The 25,326-nt window shown below is 51.4% G+C and overlaps 1 protein-coding gene across 6 annotated transcripts in view; it reads left to right on the top strand.

Annotated features, from left to right (window-relative positions):
• The window catches only part of PPP2R5C (protein phosphatase 2 regulatory subunit B'gamma), a 129,974-nt gene that overhangs the window by 30,530 nt on the left and 74,118 nt on the right, over positions 1–25,326 (top strand). Inside the window, exon 1 of one of the 6 annotated variants that reach the window (XM_040478253.1) lies at positions 215–407. The exons of 3 other annotated variants lie outside the window; for them this stretch is intronic. In XM_040478253.1, coding sequence (XP_040334187.1) covers positions 314–407 — 94 coding nt within the window. In that variant the 5' untranslated portion in view covers positions 215–313. Of the gene's footprint in view, positions 1–214; positions 408–25,326 lie in introns of those variants that run through there. 2 more of the 6 variants (XM_040478248.1, XM_040478249.1) reach the window with 2 other exon arrangements.

Below are 25,326 nucleotides of genomic sequence, written 5' to 3' on the forward strand. Positions count from 1 at the left end.
GCCGGTGGGGCTGGCGGCCTCGGAGCCCGGCCCCGGGGGCCGAAGGTCCGCGCGGAGCGAGGCCGCGGGAGCCCGGAGCCGCGCCGGTCCGCGCACACTGACAGCCGAGCAGGGCGCTCTCTCCAATTGCAGTTTTTTTAGTGTCATTTTAAGTTGCAGCTTCCGGCCAATCAGCGCGCGCCGAGCCCGCTGACATCACGGGGCGGCCAGTTCCCTCCAGCTGCAGAGCTTCAGTTTGTCTTTTTTTTTTAAACTAAAATGGAGGCTGCTTTCTTGCCTTAAGGAGTACACTGCCTCTCCCGCTGGAGTCTAGATGTGGACATGTAATAAAGCGGGCAGCAGGATGGTGGTGGACGCGGCGAACTCCAACGGGCCCTTCCAGCCCGTGGCCCTGCTCCACATTCGGGGTAAGTTATTGTGTGTCTCGCCGAATCGGAACCTTACGGGGCTAGTTAATAAATGGCTATTGTGCCTCGGATCAGAGGAGCAGGAAGTCCCCGCCGGCCGAGCCGCTGCGTCCGGCCGCCGACCCCGCGGGGGGCGGGGGGGGGGGGGGGGGGCTCGGCTGTGTCACCGCCGCTCCGTTCGGCGTCGGACCAACTACTCCCGGAATCCGAGTCTCGACCGAGGCCTGGCACGCAGAGTTCGAAGCTGGTTTTTCTGCCGTCTGCTGGCCCTCCCCTCCCCCTCCCCGAGCCGTGCTGATGTCAAAGGATGTGAAGTCACTGCCCGGGGAAGGTATTGGGTGGAGGTGGGAAGGAGAGGCGGGCGGCAGCACGGGGCCAACTTGCCCGGCCGCGGAGTTGCCGCTGCCTCGGTGTTGCCGGGCGCTGCGAGGGGTTCTCGGGGGTTCGGCGGATGGGGAGGGGGGTGTGCGGGGGGGGGGCTCGGCTAAAATCAACACGAGCTGCAAATATGCAGTAGCGATCGCAGAAAGAACTTCCTTTGAAAGGGCTGTGTTCATTCTTGCGGTGCAGTGCAAGCCTCAGCGAGAAACCTGCTCGGTCGTGCTTTGAGATGCCGAGATCTATTGTGGGGTCATAATTCCTGAGATGTTAGCGGGTCCGTGGGACAGTAGGAAATATTTTGCATTTCAACAGGCTCTGTGTTGACATTTGGCTTTAAGATTTAAAATGGCAACAAGTTTTCCGTGTGTACTGAGATCTCACTTTTAATAATTACAGTGTGCTGCTTGTGGTTTACACAAAACTGGGGGGCCGAGTTTAGCTGAAAAACACCATTACCATGGTAATTAATAATAATTTCATTAAAATAGAAGCATCAGGGTAGCAGTATACTTACTCTTAGTTGGCATTTTAAAACATTTGTTATATAAGTTTTTTTGTTCATAATTGAGAGAACAGAAAATGGATGTTAAGCTTTACCAGAACACTTTAAATTAAAATGTATATTGTCACAGCTACGCCCTAACAAAACAGTTGTAACTGTCACAGTCTCCTCCAGGGACCCGTGTCAAGAAAGGGTGGGGGCAATATTTCTAGGTGACTAATAGTCCGTATGACTAAAATGCCGGACAAGATTTTTCAGATCCTAGGGTGTATCCAGGGCAGATAAACCGCACGAACACTCAATCGGTTGGAATAAAATGGGTGTTGCTTTTCTCTCCAAACCCTCTTTAGTAAAGCCGGTGGAAATTCGTACCCACAGCGCCCAACCTGTAGGTTGGGCTACACATTCATTGTTTTACAGCGTGTGCCCAGAAAAGAGCCAGTGTTGACCACAGACAGCATTTAGACACTTTAATACAGGAACCAAACGGGTAAAAACAAAATGTAGTTGTGTTTAGATTTAAGTTAGTCCTTTAAATACTGACTCATTAGCAGTAAGATAATTTTATTGCATCTAAAAGACGTTTTTTATAGTTTTAAGATACAAATAACAGATTTTTTTTTGGTTTGTGAGCTTTTCCTGATTTTATTAGATACTTAATACTTAATATCCTAGTCATTTTCTGTACTGAGATAACTCTGAAATGGAATCATTTGATTTTATGTATTATACCACACTGATTTCTTTTTATTATTATTATTATTATTCCTAGACTTTATTATAGTCAGGTTGGATTTTTTGCTGTTGGTCAAATAGCTGGTCGGTTATTTTCTGATTGTGGGAGGAAAAGGTAGTGGAGTGTATTAAGAGACCTGAGTTTTTAAGAAGGGATAACCTTTAGGGACCTAAAACTAACTTTTGATTCAAACAGTGGAATGACTTCTAATTTCAAAACTTGAAGAACACTTTGTTGACTCCTAGTTTTTAGGGCAAGCATGTTCGTGTGCTGCTTAGCAAGATTTGTTTTACTTCTGCTGGTTTTCAGATTCCCCACCCCTTAAACATCCGATCAGCCGGTCTCTTGTGTGTAACCCGTGCTGAGGGTCAGGAAACGAGACAGAAAGGCACGGCCCCACCCCAGAGCTACCAGTTTTGTGGGAGACCCACGCAGGGGCCCTGGTGCAGGACGGAGGCTGGGCCAGGGGCTGGCAGGAGGATGCTGGGGAGAGGTAGCCACCAGGAGGGGGTGGTGCCGAGGGCTGCTTCCCCTCTCTGGGTGCCCCTCTCCCCCTCCCCCCCATTCCCATTTAGGGAAGAGGGGTCTTCCACACAGAAGGGAAAATGACCTTCCAAGGTCACAAGACCCACATATGGTCGGGCCGAATCCAAACGCAGGCAGCTGTTTTGTTTTGTTTGTCATCGTTTTTTAAAAAACAAACTTATTTTAAAATAGAAATTTGGGGGGCGCCTGGGTGGCTCAGTCAGTGAAGCGTCCGACTTTGGCTCAGGTCATGATCTCACGGTTTGTGGGTTCGAGCCCCACTTCGGGCTCTGTGCTGACAGCTCAGAGCCTGGAGCCTGCGTCGGGTTCTGTGTCTCCCTCTCTCTCTGCTCCTCCCCCTCTGACGCTCTGTCTCTCTCTCAAAATTAAAAAAATAAACGTTAAAAAAAATTTCTTTAAATACAAATGTTGGCAGTTTGCGAACCTTTTGCCACAGGATTACGCGTGTGCTTTTTCCCAGTGCCTTATCGACATTCATCTGTCCCTGTGGCCTCTTGTATATGGCAGCTTTGTGCCCAGGGTTCATTTCTTCATTTATCTTACGAATATTTATCAGTTCCCCACCACCACATGCCAAGCAGGTCCCTAACTCAGAACCTGAAGCCAGCACTGTTCCAGCTTTCCGAGTTTACAGTCCCCTGCGGGGTGGGGCAGTCAAGTAAACAAATAAATCAACAGGATCCCAAACTGATTAGTAGTCCCAGTGGGTGTGATGGTTACCTTCTGTTAAGTAACCTGGAGTTTGCAATTAATACGGTGAATTCGCATACCCTAAAAAGTTCAAGTGGGCGAGGAACATATTATTGGAACTTATATAAACTTGTCTGTCTGTAGAAGGAGAGAGCGTCACCTGAACTTGATGGCTGTAAATTTAGCTCGATGACTTAAATCCTGTGCTTCCAGCACCGTCCAAGAGGACTGCCCGCAAGCGGTGCCCTCCATGGTGGCCGCTGCCGTGGCCCCTGCCATGTGTTGGCTGTGGGGCACTCCGGATGTGGCTCGTGCAACTCAGAAACTGGATTTTTAATGTCATTTCATTATCGTTCCCTCAGATTTAAATAGACTCTTGTGTCCAGCGTATTGAAAGCTCAGCTGTAGCCTGGGATCGGCACTTTCTCAGCGAAGGGCCGGACAGCACAGGTGCACCTCAGTGTCACTGCGGTTCCCTCCCAGACCGCTGCTGCCGTAAAGCTCTTGTGGCGTTCGGTCAAGTCAGATGAATTGTTTGGTTTTCCAGTGCATGTAAAAGTTACGTTGCTTTCGGGGCGCCTGGGTGGCTCAGTCGGTTAAGCGTCCGACTTCGGCTCAGGTCATGATCTCGCGGTCCGTGAGTTTGAGCCCCGCGTCCGGCTCTGTGCTGACAGCTCGGAGCCTGGAGCCTGTTTCAGATTCTGTGTCTCCCTCTCTCTCTGCCCCTCCCCCCGTTATGCTCTGTCTCTCTCTGTCTCAAAAATAAAGAAACATTAAAAAAAATTTTTTTAAAATAAAGTTACGTGCTTTTATGTTCTGTTACTGTCAGAAAAAACAACAGTGCGTGCTCGTGCGTTCGTTTGAAAATACTTTGTTGCTTACACAAAACACTGCATCCAGGGATCCACCCCAAGTCCAAATCCTTTTTGGGATCTTTTCTTGGAATGGGGAATCTATAGCCCTAGAGTGTCTTTGGGCACATTTCCTCCAAAGGCTCATTTTCTTTCCTTCCAAAAGAACAGTAATACGAATACTGGGAAATGGCAAAATTGAGGATGGAGCTACCAAACCAAAAAAAAAAAAAAACAAAAAAACACCTTGATTTCTGAAAAGCGCTGACCATCACCTGAGGTTTCTGCAGATGATCATCACTGAGCACAATCACCAGAACAATTACAGTGATAAGAAGTTTGACGGACTGCACAAATCACCAGCGACAGAGTCAGCCGCGTGCTGAAATGGCACCCAGAGACCTGCCTAACACGGGGTTGCCACAAACCCTCAATTTGTAAAAAACACAGGATCTGTGAGGCGCAGTAAAACGAGGCGTGCCTGTAAATATTTCTGGCTGCGAAAGCAGCCATAGGCAGTAAGTAAGTGAATAGGCGTGTCTGTGCTCCAGTAAAGCTTTATTCGCAAAAACAGGTGGCGAGCCACGTCTGGCCCACGGAACCTAGTTTGCCAACAACCCCTGTTGCAGACCATCCCTTGAGTTTCTCAGTGGCCTGTTAGTGTGGTAAAATCCGTGTCACTCCCAGAGCCAGGTTTGAGGCAGGAACAGCGAAACCAAGAAGATGTTCATGGCCGGAGAGTCCGTCTTTGAAGGACTGAGAAGTAGCCGCGGCCTGTGGGGAGCTCAGGAGCAAATTATTCCTTCACGTAAACCCATTTTTCCGGGCAAGTTGAGGTCTGCCTGCGGAAAAGTTTGTATTCTCACGAGTAAAATGTGCAGGGGCAGCATGGAAGTCTCCTTTCCTGCCCGGTCTGTCCGGTGACTTGGCACGGCCAGAGACACCCGTGGCCGATGCAGGTGGCCGGCCAGGCGTCCAACACTCCTATGTCATGTGACGATACCTGGCAGTACCCACCTTCCCCACGGTGAGGCAGGAAAACGCTTCAGTGGTGACCAAAAATGAAAGACCCCTCAAAAGATCAGACCGTGCACCTGTCTCTGGATGGTGTATCTGGCCAGCTCAGGGTTTTTGCTTCACAGGCATCGTGTGCCCTGTGCCTGTCGTTCTCTCTGAAGTGGCTTTTTAGAGCTTGCCTGCAGTGACCTGAGTGTGGGGTTGTCTCGTATTTGTGAGACCGTGTGGAAGGTAAGCACAGAGACAGCTCTCTTGGGGTGGTGGGGGAGGGAGGGGGATTTGCATCAAGGCTGCACACCTTTTGTTAATGAGTCTTCCCTTGAACTCGGGTGTGGCAAGAGCTTTCTGGTCACGACTCCTGCCTTGCAGCAGAAGCTAAACTCCCAGAGGTTTTTCCCTAAAATATGTCGACGGTGAGAAAACAACGAAACATAAAGACAGGAGGTGGATATCAGGAAGAGTGTGTGTGTTTTTAAACCCCGGAAAGAGGGGCGCCTGGGTGGCGCAGTCGGTTAAGCGTCCGACTTCAGCCAGGTCACGATCTCGCAGTCCGTGAGTTCGAGCCCCGCGTCGGGCTCTGGGCTGATGGCTCAGAGCCTGGAGCCTGTTTCCGATTCTGTGCCTCCCTTTCTCTCTGCCCCTCCCCCGTTCATGCTCTGTCTCTCTCTGTCCCAAAAATAAATAAAACGTTGAAAAAAAAAAAATTTAAAAAAATAAATAAATAAATAAACCCCGGAAAGGGACAGACTCCTCGAGGGCAGAGTGGTCTGGGTACCTCGTCCTTCTCGCCTGACTTCTGGTCGCACATGTCAGATCCGGCTGCCCAGTGGCTGTCTTCTGACCGTGCAGCACCTTCCCGGCACTTTCGTGAACACCCGACTGACTGGTTCCCGCCTGGGAGGTGAGCCGGACACGGGCTGGTGTCTCCCCTCCCCAAGGTCACCAGCCGGTAAGGCCGAGTCCAAGGCCCCTGTCCCTGGCACCAGCTGCACAGTCCCCAAGCTGTCGCCGGTGGCTGTCCCAGGAGCAGCAGTGTTTATGGAGCCATGTGGGGTCAGGGCCACATCCTCACGGAATCCGCCCAACATCGTGCGTTCTAGAAGAGGGGACCCTCTTGCCCCAGGCCACGGAGAATGAAGGAGCCAGAGTCTGAGCTCAAGCTCGCTCCTCTGCCCCACGTCAGGGTGTCAAGAGACGAGTGTAAAGCTTGCACATCACGCGTACCTTCTGATTGTCCCTGTTTTCTGTAGTGTGATATATTTGTGCGTCCGTCGCCTGACCTGCCATCCCATTTCACCACCTCGTCTGCCAGCTGTTGATCGGGAGCTTCGTTTTCTTACCTCCTCCGCGAAACCTCAGCACCCTGAGGAAGGTCACGGTCAATCGGGTATTTCTCATGACGTCCGGCGTCATCCCTAGAATGTGAGCACTCAGCCAGTGTAGGTGGATTGGAAATAAAAAGTGGTCTCTCTGAAGGACCGTTCAGATGATACGTATTTGGTGCTCCATCGGTCAGATAGTACCTGTCAGGCTCATGAGAAGCTGTACGAGGTAACTGCCTAAAAGGGTGGACACGGGGAGCCACTCTGCTGGGCCCGGCTTCAGACTGAATCTCTTCCCCATCAGATGGGAATAGCACCCCTAAGGATATGGAGATACGGAGAACTCCAAAACAGGGGGCGTGGGGCGCCTAGGGGGCTCAGGTCATGATCCCACGGTCCGTGGGTTCGAGCCCCGCATCGGGCTCTGTGCTGACAGCTTGAGGCCTGGAGCTGCCTCAGATTCTGTGTCTCCCCTTCTCTCTCTGCCCCTCCCTCCCCTGCTTATGTTCTCTCTCCATCTCTCAAAAATAAATAAACATTAAAAAAAATTAAGTTAAATTAATAAATAAAAAAAAAGGGGGGGGGCGATCAGTTTCTCTCATGAGTGTACTTAAAGGAAAGTCATTTCTTTTTGATCCTGGAAAGACACTGGCTAGAGTCCATAAGGGCAGAGTATTATAGCAGGTAAAGTCTGGTTTGGGCCCTAGAATTGTTCATAAATCAAAAGCCCTTGTATTTAAAAAACAAAAAAACAAAAAAACTAAAGGCACATAACAAATACAGTGAGTGAGTGTCTATATCAGGTCTTCTTCGTTCTAAAACAAAACCAAATCAAACCTATAGCAGACGTTCTTGGGGCGGTTGGAGAAAGTTGAGTGTGCAGTGATATGGGCTGCTGTGGAATTAACTGTTTTCTGGGTGCAGTAAGGGTGTGGTGATGTTGTAAAGACTGTCCTTCCTCTTAGGGACCAGCGGTGGAATTATTTAGGTGTGCAGAGTGATGAGCTCTGCTGCCTTCTTGAGACAATAAAGGGAAAAATTATCGTAAAGCGAATACACTAAGATGGGAGCAGCTGGTGAACCTGGTTCCCTGCAGGTGTTTATTGACCTGTGTAGGTTTAAACTTTTCCGTAGTGCTGGAGAGAAGTATCTTAAAGATGTTCTGCTTTAGGGGGCGCCTGGGTGGCTCCGTCGGTTGAGCGTCTGACTTCAGCTCAGGTCATGATCTCACCGTTCATGAGCTGGAGCCCCACGTCGGGCTCTGTGCGGACAGCTCGGAGCCTGGAGCCGGCTTCAGGTTCTGTGTCTCCCTCTCTCTCTCTCTCTGCCCCTCCCCGGCTTACACTCTGTCTCTCCGTCTCTCAAAAATAAATAAACATTAAAAAAAAAAAAAAAAAAAGATGTTCTGCTTTAGAAAAAAATGCACCAAGGAAATGTAATTATTCAGAAACTGTTTCCAAAATGGCGAGCTTTGGTCTTGTACATTCAGGTCGGCCGTTCCCCTTTGTGCCGCTGCGGGCAGAGCGGTGTCTCTGGTGAAGTCATCAGGAGAGGGCCGGGCGGTCCCGGGCAGGGCAGCATTGAGGCGCTGTGGCCAGTGCCCGGTGCCAGCGGGCACAGATGGTAACACCACCTTCCCAAATGGTGTTTTTGGGGTTTACACCCTTTTTTGACGTTTATGGGCATCTTTATTGGTCTCTTAAAGTGTCGTAACAGCCTTTAAGGCACACTCTGAGATGAAACCAAGGTTCCTCTGAATGAGAGAGGTGGGGAGCTCGGTGCTTAAGGGTGGGGGATCCCTGCGTCCCACCCCCACCCCAGCACTGGCTGGGCAGAGCCGTCTCGGGCAAGCTGACTCACCCCGGGCCCGGAAATGGGAGCAAGATGCCCCGCCAGCCTGCGTTTCACGAGGGTAAAAGGAGCGAGTGCACGTAAGTGCTGAACGCGGTGCCTGCACATCGGAAGGCCCCCCACACGTGGTCCGCCTTGCCCACAGGGCGCTTCGGAGCCCAGCCTCTTAACCACAGCTTGGTTTTTTTCTTTTCTTCCACGGTAACCTCTGTCGGTTCATCTGGAAGCACATCTGCCTCCCTCCCTCCCCCACTTGCCAAGCCTTTTCTCCTCTTGCAGTTTGCAGGCCGTTTCACCGCCCCGGAGAAAGTAGCGTCATCAGTAATCCTGGAGTGTGTACTGTGTCCTGCTTATATAGACCGCGTGTCATAAAGCGCCTAGTGAGACAATCACAGGCACCATCTCGGTGGCTCTCTGGTCCCTGTGCTCAGCCCTGCAGCTCTCTTGGGTCCAGACTGCTCGGTGAAACGGGAGATCAGCGTTTGCTTCCGCCCCTCCCCTCCCCTCTCTCCTCGCTGTTCTTAAGGCTTTGGAAGGTCTTCCCAATTATGTTCAGGAAGAATGCTCTTTTCAGAGTTAGAGATACGTTGTCTGTGGTCGGTCCCAAGTAGGGTGACCCGGCTTCTCGTTCCCCTGCAGTTGTGTTCCAGTGCAAGTGCGGCTTGTGACACTCCAGAAATTGCCTTGTTGTCAAATCCCATTACGTTAAATTCCACTGCGTTCCTGTTTGTGCTGGGAGTTTTTCATTGCGACAGCATGTGAACTCAGTGGGATCTCCACGATCTCCTTAGATCTTCTTGCTTTAAGTGTTGATGCTGAGGTGTTTTCCATAGAACTTGAGCCGTTTAACACCGGCCCAGCGGGTTCTGTGGATGCTCCCTTGTCTTGGATGCACGTGAACTTCCGTGCTCCTTTAGGATTTTTGTCTGCTGCTTGTGTCGTTCACGAGCAGTGTGTTCTGATTTCAGCATTTTGACTCATGAAGTTGTAAGAACAGTAATGTTTCACTGTAGGAAATAAGCCCAATCCTTCCTCACTGCGGGTCCCTTATCCTCGGTGGGCATCAGGGACAACGAGGTGGGGAGGGTGTGTGCATGCTTGTGTGTTTGCATTTGCGGACGATTTGGGTACATACACAGCTAGGAGTTGGTCTTTTCACCTTTAAGTAGTACACCCACCTGATCCAGGGTTAGCACTGGGGACCACGTTTTCTGAACTCTGAAACCGTGAAGGTGTCATCCCTGCGCAGGGCAGCTGGCGTTCACAGACGTGGTCCAGGGGCTCCTGGAGTCCCAGTGATGCTTTCGAGGGATCTGCAAGGCCAGAACAGTCTTCCCAAGAGCACCAAGGACCCGTGTGTCTCCATCATGGTGTGGCGGTCTACCCTAATGGTGCAGTGGCAGTGGTGGGTAAGACCGCCCCTTCCACGCAGCAGGCCACGGTGTGCGTTCCAGCACGTGCACGCCAGCCTGACCTAGAAATGTCCTTGAGGAAGCCTGACATGGTCAGTTTTATTACCTTTCAACCTTGCCCCCCGCCTCTTAATGTTTTGGGCGATGGAGTGTGGAGCTCTCAGAAAGCCCTCTGGCAGACTCGCCTCAAACACTGAACGGTTGTGTGAGTTGCAAGCTGAACTAGCCACTTTTTTCAGGATCAGCGTTTTCACTCGAAGGAACAGAAGGCAGACAAACTGCCTTGAAAAGTGACGAAGCGAGCCCGTCGATTCAAGGGAAACAACAGTGACACTATTTGTTCATGATAAAAATCAGAGTTGCGGGCAAAAATTTGAATTTTGGGAAACTTGCATCTGCCAGCGTGAGCTCGACAACTCCCGGTGCTGAAGAGCCTGGTGCTGTTAACTAGCAGAGCTTCACGGACGCGTCTGTGGAAGGTCTTCGGAGCCCCGCACACCGGCACGTTCCAAGCGAGCGAGAAGTGATGCTGCCGGCACGCGTGGACAGAAGGGACGGTCAAAGTGCAGGAAATACCGCGGGGTTTTGACGTAAAATGTTCATCAGCATAGTTTTGATCTGTGTTGCAACTAATTTTTAAGAAACTGCCTCTTGTTGAATGTTAGTGTAGAATCAAAGAAGAATATTTTGAAACATTTTTGAAAAAGCCATTGAATTGCCTCCTTTCTTCAAATAAACATGCCTGTGTGAGGCTTGGCCTTTTTTTTTTTTTTTTCATGTACTTCAACCAAAACAACATATCGAACAAACTGAGTACAGAAGCAGAAACGTGAATCTTCCTCTCCTTTGCTAAGTCAGACATTAAAGAGATCTGTGGAAATGTAAAACAGTTACATTTTTGCTAATTTTGAGGGGGGTAGGCGGGTGGTAAAGTTATTTTCATAATATTTAAGTTGACACAAAAATGAACCTTTAATTGTTTTAAACCAATGAATGAATAAATATGTGAAACCTTCTCTTACCTGCTGGGTATCAGTAGGTGTAACCCATGCATTGCAAGCTCTCCAGGGCCTTGCAGACCTTTTAGAGTGTCCATGAGTCCTGACCACAAAAATTGGAGGCCACTGTCCTAGGAAGCCTCTCTAGCTTGGGCTGGACGTGACCCTGACCCTATTTTTACTATGCCTCTGTATTTTTTTTTCTTCCACTCCCCCTCAAAAAATAAACGAAAATCCCAAATTACCGTCGGCCAATAATGTGACCAGGTCTCTCAGGCCACAGTGACAGGTGATACCTGTGCCCAGCCGCTGCACTGCTGGTAGTAAGGTCACCCTAGGACCCAGAACCTCCCTTTCCGCCTTAGTCCCCTTCCTTTTGTCTTTTATTAATCTTTTTAAGAAATCCATATGTGAATATAGTCAATTTTTTTTTCCTTACAAATCTGAAATTCTCGCTGGCCTTATCCCCCTGAATCAGTCTCTTACCTTTCCTGTCATTTCTGAGTGAATTGCTTGGGTTTACTGTGTATCATCCCAGACTGTGTATCTGTGTATCTGTGTGTGTGTGTGTGTGTGTGTGTGTGTATGCACGCACGCTCATGTGTCTGTTTTCACATAATATATGTACTTATTTATTCACAGAAAGTCTATAGTATTTAAAAAAAATTTTTTTAATGTTTATTTTTGAGAAAGAGAGCATGAGCAGGGGAGGGGCAGAGAGAGACACAGAATCGGAAGCAGGCTCCAGGCTCCGAGCTGTCAGCACAGAGCCCGATGTGGGGCTCGAACCCATGAAGGAGATCATGACCTGAGCTGAAGTCGGACACTTACCCGACTGAGCCACCCAGGCACCTCTCGTTTCTTTATTTCTTTCTTTTTTTTTTTTTTTTTTAATTTTTTCTTTTCCAACGTTTATTTATTTTTGGGACAGAGAGAGACCGAGCATGAACGGGGGAGGGGCAGAGAGAGAGGGAGACACAGAATCGGAAACAGGCTCCAGGCTCTGAGCCATCAGCCCAGAGCCCGACGCGGGGCTCGAACTCCCGGACCGCGAGATCGCGACCTGGCTGAAGTCGGACGCTTAACCGACTGCGCCACCCAGGCGCCCCACGTTTCTTTATTTCTTAAGAAAAAGACTGACATGAGAGCAGTTTTAGAAATGTAAACCTTTTACAGGTTTTTACCATCTGGTTACTCTCTAAAATGACCTGGTGCCCTGAGGTAACGTTACGTTATCTTGTGTCCTGTATCGTACTGTGTATGCGTATGTTGTGTGAACCCAGATGTGCTCCCCTGCATCTTTCTGCTAATTGGGCTCCAACTCTTGGACCAGGTGGGCCTCTGGGAGGAGCACCCAAGGAGCACCTGCCACATGCTGGGACCGGCCTGGGGGCCTTTACAGACACTTAACGCCCACAGCCTGGTGGAACAGAAGCTCTGTGTTCATTTTACGGGCGTCAGAAACGATCCCGCGTGCACCTAACCAAACAGTGAGCGACAAGGCCACTAGAACTTAGGCCCCTTGTACGACACTGGGCTGCCAGAAACACGGATTTTTGTGTCTCCACACTTGAGACCTGGTCCTGAGGAGACATTTTACTTCAGAAAGCATCGCTGGGGCTCCTGGCTGGCTCAGTCAGTTAAGCGTCCAACTCTTGGTTTCAGCCTGGGTTGTGATTTCGCAGTTGGTGGGATCGAGCCCCAAGTCGGGCTCTGCACTGACAGCACGGAGCCTGCTTGGGATTCTCTCTCCCTCTCTCTCTCCCTCCCTCCCCCTCCCTCCCTCCCTCCCTCCTTCTCTGCCCCTACTCCACTCGTGCTGTCTCTGTGTCTCTCAAAATAAATAAATAAAAATTCAGAGAGCATCGCTGACCCCCCTGTGCCTGCTCTGAAAATGTTTCACTAGATGTTGGAAACACTGAGGTCTTGTTAATTCACTGACTGCCCCGTCCTCCCCATACACTTCTTCTGGAAGTCAGACCCAGTCCTCCCAGAGCCCCGAGCTCTGTGATCCAGGGTAAGGGCCTGATGGTCACGTCCTGGGGTCCTTGACTAAGTCTCCATACCTTCCTGAACCTGCAAATGCCTTAGTTTAAAGATGCACTAGAGGGGCACCTGGCTGGCTCAGTCGGAAGCGCGTGGGGCTCTTGATCTCGGGGTCCTGAGTTCAAGCCCCATGTTGAATATAGAGATTACTTAAAAATGCATAAATAGATACCTACGTAGGTAGGTAGGTAGGTAGATATGGATGCTTTTGATTAAATTATGTATTTTCGAGGGAATTAAAAGGAAGGTGCTTAGATTCATGTTTATCTGGTGTCCCTGAGGACAAAAGCACGTGATGCGAATGAGCAAGTTCCCCCTTTAATTTTGTCCCTAAGAGAAATGCTTCGCAGTAGGAAACTTGAGTGACTGCCCAATGAGTAAGGGTTCTTTCAAACTCTAATAAATCCAGAAACTTTTTCTCTTTGCAGTAAAGTCACAAATGATATTATATTGAAAAGGTATTAATCTTAAAGGTTAACTGAAATTGGTACTTCAAGCCAAATTGAAATGTCTTACCTCCTCTTTCCTTGCGCGCCCCCACACCCCTTCCTCCCCGAAAGCGCTCCTTCGTGGATTGTGTCCTTTGTTTTCCAGATGAGGCCTTCACAGGTTGACCCTGACCTCTGTAAGGCAAGCTTCCTTCGGGTTGACTTGTCTAATTCAGATGATACAACATCAATAGCTATGAATCCTGCACTTTTTACTTCTGAGTTTTGTGCATCAGTGAAGTGCAAATGTGTATCAGAATCTTAATCTGGAAAATTTTTGCATTTAATTTTGATACGAGTTCTAATGACCTGTGTTCGAACCAAGACTGCCCTGCCTGCATAGGTTGGAAAAACACCTGGTGCCGGGTATGTGTGTGTGTGTGTGTTTGAGCGCGTGTGTGCGTGCACGCATGCTTGTTTAAAGCCAAATATCCTCTTCTAAAAACCAGTTCAGTCTATGGTCTTGTTATGGTCAGCTAGTGTCCGGGCTCAGTCATTTGCCTATTTGAGCAAGGCGGAGAGCCTCCTTTTGTGTGAAATATAAGCTAAACTTGGAGGCCCTCCCCTCCCCCCCCCCCCCCAGATAACTTTCTACACTGTAGTTCTCTTTTTGAAGTATTAAAAAAATAATAACAATGACAAAGGGAAGCTTAAGAGGCGTGTTCAGGAACACACTCTCTGGCAGAAAACAGGGCCTTCTCAGCCAGTTCACAGCCTTAACCCTGGCGCCCGTAGAAACCGAAACACGCCGCCCACGTCAACATTTACACCAGTCGGGGGCTTGCGGACGCGCAGCGGGGCCGCCCAGGAGCTGGTGCAGGCCACGTGGCCGCGGTCTGCGTGCACTTTCTCGCCTGTCGTCTGGTGTCCCGGCGTTACCGTCACCCACTTGTTCCAGAGATTTTTCAGACTTGCGTAGCCACAAGACCGAATTGTTTTGGGAGCCCGGTCTGCCGGGAGCAGCTCGGTACCCCCTCTGCAGCCAGCAGGCGCCCAGAGGGGAAGGCGTACCTGTTCTTGTTTGTCATTAGCACCCAGGAGACTTCCTGATCTTCAAAGGTCCTCACATGCATTCATTAGCCATCCTCTTTCCTGGGAGGCAGCAATCAAGTGGTGTCGGCCCCACCTTCCGGGGCCGTGGCTCGGGCGAGCGAGGTTCCCCGACTTGCCTGCAGTCCCACGAGGAGCTGGTCCGGGCTGGTGACAGACCGGATGAGCGCCTGGGTTTTTTGACTCACCGCTCTGGGCTCACACCCCTCGGAGTGTGCACCGGGGCTGCTCTCCCAGGTCCCTTTATCACCGAGATCCATTTACGCGGTACTTTCTGCTCTCGGTTTCTCACAGTAGTGCGGGGTGCGGGGCCACCACGGGCCAGGCGAGCTGGGCTTTCAGCATCTTCGAGAAAAGAGGTGCAGACTCTGGCTCCCGAAAGTGAGGCTGTGCCTCGGAAGTGTGCGGTTCTGAATGAAATCTGACTCGGGGGGGCCTCAGATCTCGCCCTCCTCCCCTTGCCCGCTTGTCCCCCAGCGCACATGGCCCGAAACTCCTGTGGGAGAAACGCCACCTGGTTTCCCTTTGGTTTCGGGACCCCGCCCCTCCCGAGGGACCTCCGGGTGACGTGGCATTTTCCAGAAAGCCGACAAGAGTAGGCCAGTGCTAAACGTAGACTTACTACCGGTGTGCATTCCTCCCGAGTAATGCTTACAGCGAGTGCGAAATTAGTGTTCTAGCGACAGTAGTTTGGCCTGAAGGTCTAGATGGGGAGAGGCCGGTTTTAGCTGAAAGCTTAGTATAGGCGTCTGTCCCAGGGGAAACAGTAGGAAAGACAGCGACTTCTTGGTGACGTATACGATTGAGGGGATGTTTACGTTGGAGGAGAAAAACAGTCTGTGGGGCTCCTGTTCCTCATTTTCATAAAGCCCCGCAAACGTTTCCTTCCTCGTTCTTGGCTTTCAACTACCCCGTGTGTGTGCTCTCGTTGGCGGAAGCCTTGGCGGTCTGGCAAGCCCGCCCTTTGTTGTGCCGAATAAGGTTAAAGTTAAGACTAGAAATGTTTGGTTAAACGAGCTCATTTCAGAGGGAAGGAGAGCTTTTTGGAAGATACCAAACACAGAAAGAAGAATAAAACTGAGTTTTGACCTTCTGCCTCGCGGCCACCCAAAGCTTTGTTTCATTCCTTGGGCAAATATTTAGAGATCACTCCCTCACTTGGCGGTACCGAAGGGGCATGTCTGCACCTGCTTGGGCCAGGCACACGGAGAGTCAGGAGGCCCTGTGGGCAGGGCCGGGCCTCCCGGGAGAAGTGACACCTGTAAGCCCACCGGTGGTCCCCACACAGTGTCGGGGGCTGAGAGATTGAGCGGCACAGCAGAGAACGTGTTGGGCTGGGGTGTGGCCATGTATGTGGGGAGAGAAATCTGAGAAGGGGGTTTACATCAAGTAGGATCACTTGCTGGACCGTAAGGTGGAGAGTGGCAGAGCGATGGAGTAAAAAGGCAAGACGGTCGCAGTGGTGTGGCCGCCACCCTTGTCATTACATGAGGGAGGGCAGGCTCAAGACGCGTTGCTGTGGTCCCGTAGCGAAACTCGAAAGTTAGACCAAAAGTGATACCTTGGGTGGGGTGTGTGGGTGTGTGTGTGTGTGTGTGTGTGTGTGTGTGTACATACGTGTACCACGTGAACGTCTTAAGTTCAAAAAGTCAAGAAGAGGCGTCACGTTAGAGGTGGGGGCCGTGTGCTGATGACTGACCTTCACGCTCCGAATCAGAGCTGCTATTTTTCTGTGTCTTTGAAGTTGCTGTTGTGCTTCTAGTCAGTTCACTGCCTCAAGGCCAAGATCACGCATTTGTGTCGAGACTCGGCCAGACTGTAACTCTGCTGGCCCCTGTCCCGTTGCGCACGCACCCCGCCCTCGCCCAGCCCGTCGGCGTGCGCACCCTCGCTGGCGAGGACGGCAGAGCGCGAGGATGCGGGCGGCGCGGGCAGGTCAGTCACCCCTGGGCTTCCCGGCCAGGGCCTCACTCACATTGTGTCGTGGTGGTTGACCTGACTGTTCCTTACTGTGTTTCATTGGGTGAGTGACCCAGTTTTGCCGTATTTCGGACCTTGTCCCCGTGTCGTCGCCGGCCCTGCTCCTTTCTTCGGTGTGACGCGGTAGGGCTGTCAAAGCCAGCGGTGCTTCAGACCAGATGCCCGCTGTCATCTTTCGCACACCGGGGTGGGGGCGGGGGGAGTTTGAGAAGGAAGTTGGGGAAGGTAGGGCCTGGCGGCTCCTGCTTTCCTGGTGGCACAAGACAGGAGGGGGAGGCCTCTGCAAAACGTCAAGGCGGAAGCAGCGAGGTGGGAGGTGCAAGGAGCGGAGAGGGACCCAAAGGGCACGGTGAAGGGTGGCAGCCATGACTTGGTCGCCGCAGAGCCTTTGTGTACCTGGACGGTGGTCCCTTGGCCCAGATGCACTCGCAAGTACTTCCTCCCGGCCTGTCTGTTGTCCGTCCGCTTCCGCGAGCGCATCGTCGGGAGCACAGGAATCTCTCATTTGGGCGAAGTCCAGTTTATCTGATTTGTCTTGTGCCGCTTGTGGTTTTGGTGCTAAGATCTGAGAAGCCACCGCCGAATCCAAAGATCTCCTGTGTTTTCTTCTAAGAGTTTTGTCATCTTGGTTGGTCTTTGATCCATTTTGAGTTAGTTTTTGCAGATGGTGTCAGGTGAGGGTCCAACTTCATTCTTTTTCAAGTAGGCGTCCGATTTTCCCGGCATCGTTTGTTGAAAAGACTGTCCTTTCCCCCACTGAATGGACTTGGCACGCTCGTGAAAACTCACTGGGCCATAACGTGAGGGTTTATTTCTGGGCTCTCTCCCGTTCCCCTGCTCTACAGGCCTCGATTGCTGTAGCTTTGGGGGGAGGTTTAAAAGCAGGAAGCGTGAGGGGCGCCTGGGGGACTCGGTCAGTTAAGTGTCCGACTTCGGCTCGGGTCATGATCTCACAGTTTGCGAGTTCGAGCCCCACGCCGGGCTCGGTGCTGACAGCCTGGAGCCTGCTTCCGATTCTGTGTCTCCCTCTCTCTCTGCCCCTCCCCTGCTCATACTCCGTCTCTCTCTGTCTCTCAAAAATAAATGTTAAAAAAAAATTTAAAGTCAGGAAGCGTGAGTCCTCCAGTTCTGTTCTTTTTCAGAACTGTTTTGTATTCAGGGTCGCCTGTGTTTCCATGTAAATCTCAGAACCAGTTTGTTCCCACTCCTGCCCTCTCCGCAGCCCTGTCTGGGCTAGAGTCAGTTAGATCAGGCTAGTGCAGCCCAGATTCTCCCTGGCAGTTCCTCTGAGCCTGAGCGGGGAGAGCCCACTCCTGTCGGGAGTCTGGGGCCTGGGCCCGACTCATGACTCGGTCCGCCGAGAGCCCCCAAGGTGTTTAAGTTTCCGAAGGCTCCGGTTTTGTTCTAAAAAGCTACTTGAATTTTGTATTCTATTTCATACTTATCATAGTTGACGTAAAAGCGGTTAGCGTGATTTAACTGTGTTGTAAAACTGATACTCCAGGACATGTGCCGTGTTTATCCTGTGGCTTTCTCCACCCCCCAGAACGCACACCCCAGTTTAGAAGGCCACGCTGGGGAGAGCCTGCCCGTCAGAGCTCTCCTTTTATTTGTAAACGTCGTCGGTTTGGCTGCGTGCTGTGTAACCTCTCTGGACCGAAGGCCGGCCGGCCTCCATCCGCACTGAGTGCCGCGGCACTCCCTCCCTGATTTGCATTACGTTGGTGTCTCCTGCGAAGCCGCCATCCTTTTGTGTTGATTCTCGAGCTGGATATAGATCTTGTCAGTCTTAGCCATCGAAAAGATTTCATTCTTAAGAGGAGGAAATCCATTTCCCTTTTGGGGGTGGGGGGGACTCCCTTTGGCCAGAGGGCTCACGTCCTTAGTTTACCTACGTTCAGATGTACCGAGGATAGTGGTCCAGGATCAGTCATTTCCAAAGGCCTTTGCCGCCCTGTGCCAAGCAAGGCGTCTACCTGTCCAAGGCAAAACTTGAGGTGATGTCGAGTGGGTTTTTTATAAAGCTGGATTTATTAAGTTTACAGGACTGTCCTTCATCCCAAGATTGTCCTTTGTGCTCTGAAAATGTCTTTTCTGTGATTCTTTTTGTAATGTTCTTATTTGTCAGGGTGGTAAGCCAGTGTTGTCCACTGGCAAGATTCGTAGTGAAATTTTACTGGTCTGTGAAACCCTAACTCCAGAACATCATTTGAAGCCACAAATCTCAGATTTGTACCTTGTTTACATTTGGAATTGCCACATAATATTAAGCAATTTGTGCAACTTAAATGCTCGTTTTTTATATTTCTTTCATATGAAATGTCCAGACTGGGCAAATCCACAGGGGCGGAAAGCAGGTTAGAGGTTGCCGGGGCCGGGGGGAGGGGAATGAGGCAGGATTACTGGAATGAAAACGTGTGGAAAGTGGGGTGACTGCCCAACACTGAGAACTCTACAGGCCGGGTTGAGTTGTGTGCTTTAAAATGGTTAATCGGTCCATAGCTTACACAGAACACCCAGGGCTCACGTGATGAATCACTAAATTCTACTCCTGAGACCATTATTATACTGTATGTTCGCTAACTTGGATTTAAATTAAAAAATCAATCAATCAATCAATAAGCAAAAAAATAAAATGGTTAATTGGATGCCATGTGATTTCACCCCCAGCCTTTAAAAGCCCATCCTCCTCGAAATGGGAACCCTCATGCACCGTTGGTGGGGATGGAAACTGGTGCAGCCGCTCTGGAAAACAGTGTGGAGGTTCCTCAAAAAATTAAAAATAGAACTACGTATGACCCAGCAATCGCACTGCTAGGAATTTATTCAAAGGGTGCAGGAGTGCTGATGCACAGGGGCACTGGTACCCCACTGTTTATAGCAGCACTATCAACGATAGCCTAATTATGGAAAGAGCCTAAATGTCCACCAACTGAGGAATGGATAAAGAAGATGTGGTTTATATATACAATGGAATACTGCTTGGCAATGAGAAAGAATAAAATCTGGACATTTGCAGCAACGTGGACGGAACTGGAAGGTATTCTGCTGAGTGAAGTAAGTCATTCAGGGAAGGCAGATACCATATGTTTTCATTCACATGTGGATCTTGAGAAACTTAACAGAAGACCATGGGGGGGAGGGAAGGGGAAAAAAATAGTTACAGAGGGAGGGAGACAAACCACAAGAGACTCTTGAATACTGAGAACAAACAGGGTTGGTGGGGGGCAGGGGAGAGGGGGAAATGGGTGATGGGCATTGAGGAGGGCACCTGTTGGGACAAGCACTGGGTGTTGTATGGAAGCCAAGTTGACAATAAATTGTATTCATTAAAAAAATAAAGATCTGATACCTGAAAAAAATAAAAGCCCATCCTCATTGGTGTCGATACATGGAAGGCCAGAGGGTGGGAGGGGTGTCTCTCCAGGTTCTGTGATTCCAGCTGAGCACAGGATCCACGCATTAGTGCGTGTACACACGGTTTATTTGTGTCTCCGAGCATAATCATCAGAAGCTGACGAGGTAGACAAACCTCCTGCTTTGGGACGGCAGAAAGGTTTGTTCTAACACTGCCCTGAGACTCCAAGGTCATCTTTATTGTCACCTCAGAAACAGCCTGCAAAAGCTGAAGTTTTGAAATCCCCTTCGGGAGAATCCAGTTAAGTGTCTCGTGTTGCTCTGTTTAGTTGCTGTGCTCTCAGTGGTGACTGGGACGCCGGCCACCATGCTGACAGCAGGCAGTTGACTTGTGTCCCATAAAGCTTGAAAGGGGAGCATGAGACTTGGCCTCCCCTCCACAAAAAGAAAGGAGGGGAGAAGAAAGCCCTACGTTATTTGTAAGTGAGGAAGAATCCTTGTTATGAATCTAAGTATAGTACTGTTTTAAGACTTTCTCTGCTTGCTGCTTCCAGAAGGAAACGCACAGCCAGGAACTGCTGGGCTAGGGCCCCCCTGCCCCGGGGGATCTGGGGCGACCCCAACACTCACTGCTGTTCCGGTGTCTTCTTTCCTGAAAGAAAGCCTGTCGCCTGAACCTCTGTTAAAATACTGACTGTGCTTTACTTGGAACAGAACAGCTGATCTCATCTAATGTGCCAGAAAGTGGGATTTTTTTTCAGGGAAGATGATTTTTCCACTGAACTTTGACTTTGTGAACGTCTGTGCTTTGTTGGCATGTCAGTGGTTTTCCGTTCATGGAGCCTGATGACAGAGGGACGATCCCAGGCACCTAAGTTCTGCGGGGGGGGGGGGGGGGAAGAGAGGGAGGGAGGGGGTGGCTCCGCATGGCGACAGCTCCTCCCCCGCGCACCCTTGCAGGGACCTGCGGACGGCATTGTTGCAGGCGTCATGTCCTCGCTGCGGTGCTCCCAGAAGCCCAGCGCTGGCTTGACGTCCACGGTGACAGAAGCGGAGAGATGTCGGGGGCTGTTTGTGGTCTGCCCTCGAGGGGCGCTCCTGCCTCGGATGCTGGACCCCACTTGGCTGTGTCGGAGCCGCAAAGGCCGTGAGCACCCGCCTTAGGCTTGTCGTTGATGCAGAAGGTCTGGTCACTCAGCTCTCTGCCCCAGAGTGTAACCCCTCTGCGTGCCACGTGTCCTCTCCCGCAACTCTGGGGCTCCGTCCCCGCCGTCCACAGGAAAGAGGGCTTCCAAATCCATTCATTCACATTTTACACCCCCTGTAATGCTTCTCTCCACGAAACCTCCCATTGTCACTGGCGGAAGCACGTGGGACTCGAGAGCCACAGGCCGCTCTCTCAGCGTGAGGCCGGGGATGACACTGACAAGGGACGATCGAGCCCAGAACTGTAAACAGATCCCCAGTGTGGCTTTGAAAGTTCTGACCTGATTCGGTCCTGCTTTGAGGCCGACGAGAGCCGCGGGTTGGCCCAGATCCGAGTAACCCAGAGCTGCAGAAAATCCACCCACGTCCTGGGTCAGGGCCGGGGTCCGAGAGGGAGGCGGGCAGTGGGCTCTGTGCCCCGAGCACACGTCCTGGCAGATACCCGGCAAAGGTGTGTAGTCGAAACGTAACCTAATCATGTTATTCTGTTAAACAAACCCGATTTCTTCTGAGTTGGGTCAGGTTATAGCTGTCGTATCAGATGCTGTCTTCAGAGGTGTAATTGGAAAATTCAAGTCCGTAAAGCAGGTACATGCGGATAAGAAAGCCTGCCCTCGGGGGGTTTGCTGTAGAAGGAAGATGAGAAGAGAACGTGAACCTCTAGGCTGGCAGGTCAAATGAACGCGTCACTAGAGCCACGGGAGCCGTGGGGAGAGGGGAGCGAGCCGCTGACCAAGTGACAGGGATGGGGGTCGGGGGTGCGGGGGGCCTGGCAGAGCAGACCGCGTGGAGGGTGAAGGGAGGGCGGGGGGTGGCGGGTGGGTGTATGGCCGTCCTGCTCTTGACGTATTCACCCAGCATACACTTCTGAGCACTTCTGTGCCCGTGCCCATTGCACACCGGTGAAGTATGTAAAGGCCAGCAGTCCATGTGCAGATAACTGTGCTCCGCGTTTGTGCAGGAAGAACACCACGCTCCACGTTGGGCAAGAGATGTGCGGCGGCCGTGGTTCTGTTCGTCTTGCCACAGACGAAATAGGGACCTTCTTGCTGGTATCTGTGATGTCTTAACGGAGAAGATGCGCTTGCAGATTTCTTAGGGTGCTATTTATATTCTGGCTACTTCCAAAAAAAGAAGGTGATGTGGCCTAAAGTATTAGAAAATATGCAGCAGTCTGTTAAGGGAAAAAGGGACTAGAAGCCACCGTGGAAGGCTAGTCCCCTTTCTGAGTGGAGCTGTTCAGCAGTTTCGGAAGAATTTTCTGTGACTCTTTTTAAGCTTCCTTCTCGTTCGTGATGCCAAAACCCTCGCAAGGCGCACGAGGGGAGGTGCTCACCTTCCTGTCCCGTGTGTAAGACAGGACGCGCCTCCTGATACGGAGAAGTAGCCGGCTGTGTACACGGGTTGAAGTGGAGTTTAATTTGTGCAAGGACAGTCTCATTGTCACAGCGGTATCAGGATGGGACTTTGAAGGCAGACCTCAAAAGAACTAACTACTTGGTAACTGGGGCCGACGGGGAGGCCCTCACCTGGGTCCTCAGCAGTTTCCGGTTGTAGAACCAGAGCCCGGCAGGAGGTCCGTGCAGACCAGGAGGCATCGTCCCGCCGGCTGGTCTCCCAGTGACAGCAACAACAGCGAGGACAGAATGACCTCCTTGCCCCTCGTTCAGGACAGCAGGTGGAGGCCTCAAAGCCTGCACTGTGCAGAGCAGTGATAGTCAACTCGGAAATCCATAAATAAGGTGAAATGAAATTTTGTCCTTTATGTTTTGCCCTTTATGCTGTGGGGCGGCCCCAGTCCCTCCGAGTGTGGCGGGTCCACGTCACCAGTGGCACAAGAGATGATTTCAAGTGGTGCAGCATTGCCCGTCACTTCCACGTAGGTAGCGTGTCAAATCCGTGATTTCCTGGGTGCTTATCGCTCAGGACACAGCCTAGTCAAAAGTATGTCCACTTAAAGAAAAACACCAAGTGGGAGCACGACTCTGCATGGATGTGGCCAAATCGAGAAGGTGGCCGTGAGGCCCAAGCCCGGGGAGGCGTGTAGCGGGCCCCCTCCAAGCTCACCACAAAACTGTAACATGGAGCCCTCCGGTTTCTCCCGTTTGGTTTCGAGCACAGTAACCCTGGTGGACTGGACCTTGGAGGCCGCAGGGTGGCCTCCATCCTGGCCCAGGCCTTGATGTGTGCCCCCACACCCCAGGCCCTGCTGTCACAGCCCCCTGAGGTCCACACTCATGGATAATTGCCCTGTGTATCCCAACTCCCGCTCGGTGGTAAAGCTCCAGCGAGTTACGTAACCTGATGAGTAACTGTTTCTTCACTTGCAAAGTGGGAATAATAAATCTCCCTTGCAGAAGCGCCACGGGCATTCGGTGACGGCAGGAATGAGTGCATTTGGCACCGAGTCTGGGGCAAAGTGACATCGGTTGTGTCCGAGTGATGGTGATTAGATCTGCCCCCACTCTTCCCCATGTTTGCCAATCCAGATTCCACGTGGGGAAAACCGATGGATGGTAGCTTCAGTGTTCAGGAGAAAGGCTTCATCCTGGCCAAAGCCTCATCCCTGGGTTGGAAGTGTTTACTCCTGGCCCAGGTACCACAAGAACCTTCAGCCTAGGTGGCCTCTGTGGCCGGGTGGGGGGGCCAGCAGGCACCGCGGATACTGGCCAGAGGTGGGGTGTTTATTTGCACGAGCAAGGACACGAGCTCCCGTCTAAGAAGACTCAGCCCTCGTGGTGGTGAGGAGTCTTGGCCAGCTCTGTCTGACGGGAGCAGGTGTGTTTTGAGGAGATGGGGTCACGGCAGGTCAGCCGGGAGATTGCTAGACTGTGTAGGGATGACGGAGTTACCTAAAAGGAGTCATTGAATTACGTGTTTTGATAATTCTTCAGGAACTACTCCCTCGCTAGCCCACTGTCCTTCATTTTGCACCCATTCCTGGCTCTGATCACTGAGCCTGGAAGAGCCCAGAAGAGCCCTCCCTCGTGTTCCATTCAGATTCTTCTGGAAAGCCCACGGTGGGATGAAGTAAGAGGGCCTGGGTTTGGGTTCCGTCTCTCCCGACCAATTGGCAAGTCTGTTAACTGTTCCAAGATGGAGTTTTCTCATGGGGTTGTTCTAAGAATCAGGCATCATAATGTTTGTAAATATGCGGTCTAAAACATCAAAGTACTATAAATATGGTTCTGTTTTAAGTTTCTCCCTCACGTGGCCGGAAGTGCTTTGGTTTTGACCTGTCTTCATTGAATCCAAAGTTTAAAAACGGCCTCTTCCTCGCGTCCGACTCTTGATCTCGGCTCAGGGTCATGAGTTCAAGCCCAGCATTGGGATCCTCGTTGGACGTGGAGCCTGCTTTAAAAAGGGGGGGGGGGGGGCTCTTCCTCTGATTGGCCAAACACGGTCCAGTCCAGGCAGTTACAGCACACGGGAAGGGTCACCTTGAGGGTCTGAGCAGCGGCGGGTGCCTGCCCACCTGCCCCCAGGGCCTGTCTGTGGAACGAGGGCCCTTGCTGGCCAGGACTCCCGTGTGTGTGCTCCACCCACGGAGCTTGCAAGTGAGGGCGGAAGCAGTGACAAGCAGCGACACTGAGCCCAGTGTCCATCTAGACGAGAAGCAGTCTTCCCCAAAACAGGAGAGGAAGGGAGGTCGTGACAGTATATGGTCCCCAGCTTAGGGCCACCCGTCATTGAGTCTTCCTGTCCAGCTCAGGCAGCTGTTCCGGGAAGAGAACTCTCTTCCCAGACTCAGTGTCCTGCACGTGCAACTTCAGAGGCCCCGTCCTGGCGTGCAAGGTCCTGTAGTGCAGGCTTGACTAAGCTCAAGGGCCGTCCGGGTGCTCGGGGGCGTTTGTACAGAGAATGTATGCTTTCAGATGGCAGTTTGTTCTCATGGGGAATCTGGATGGCGTTAGAGTGACTCTGTATTACACGCTGGGAAAACCAGAAACGAGCCCTCTAATTGACCATTATTACGACCCTTTCCTCTCCTAAGATGACTGCCAAAAAGCTGCAAGAAAAAGTCCTCAAATCTTGGAGATTCACTTCCTTAACTTCAGCTCGCCTGTGAGCACATGACAAAGAAAACCTCCGAGAACGGTGGGTCTGGCAGGATCTGCCGTTTTGCCTTCCTTTCTCGCCAGACTCCTGGAGAAGCATTTTTTTACCTTTAGGCGTGCATTCAAAGCACATGCACAGTAAGGAAAAAATGCAGCCCCCGTCTTTTGACTCCAGCCTGGCTGGTGGCCTTGGAAACTGCACCTTACAGTGCAGAGAGTGTGACGCCTTGGCCCGAGTCTTGTAAGGAAGAGTGTCTGGAAGTCGTGGCAGATGACCGTGTTCCGTAGCCAAGGAGGTGGGGGGCGGGGGCCTGCAGGGACAGCCTGAGGTCTGGGCACTGGCCAAGAGCTTGGAGGTGCATCACACCAAGGAACTGACACCTTCTGAACTCCTCAGTGGCTTACAACTTGGGGCACGTTGTACAGTC

The sequence above is a fragment of the Herpailurus yagouaroundi genome, unplaced genomic scaffold, assembly GCF_014898765.1.
Source record: "Herpailurus yagouaroundi ecotype Mexico unplaced genomic scaffold, PumYag 141, whole genome shotgun sequence".
NCBI classification, from domain to species: Eukaryota; Metazoa; Chordata; class Mammalia; order Carnivora; family Felidae; genus Herpailurus; species Herpailurus yagouaroundi.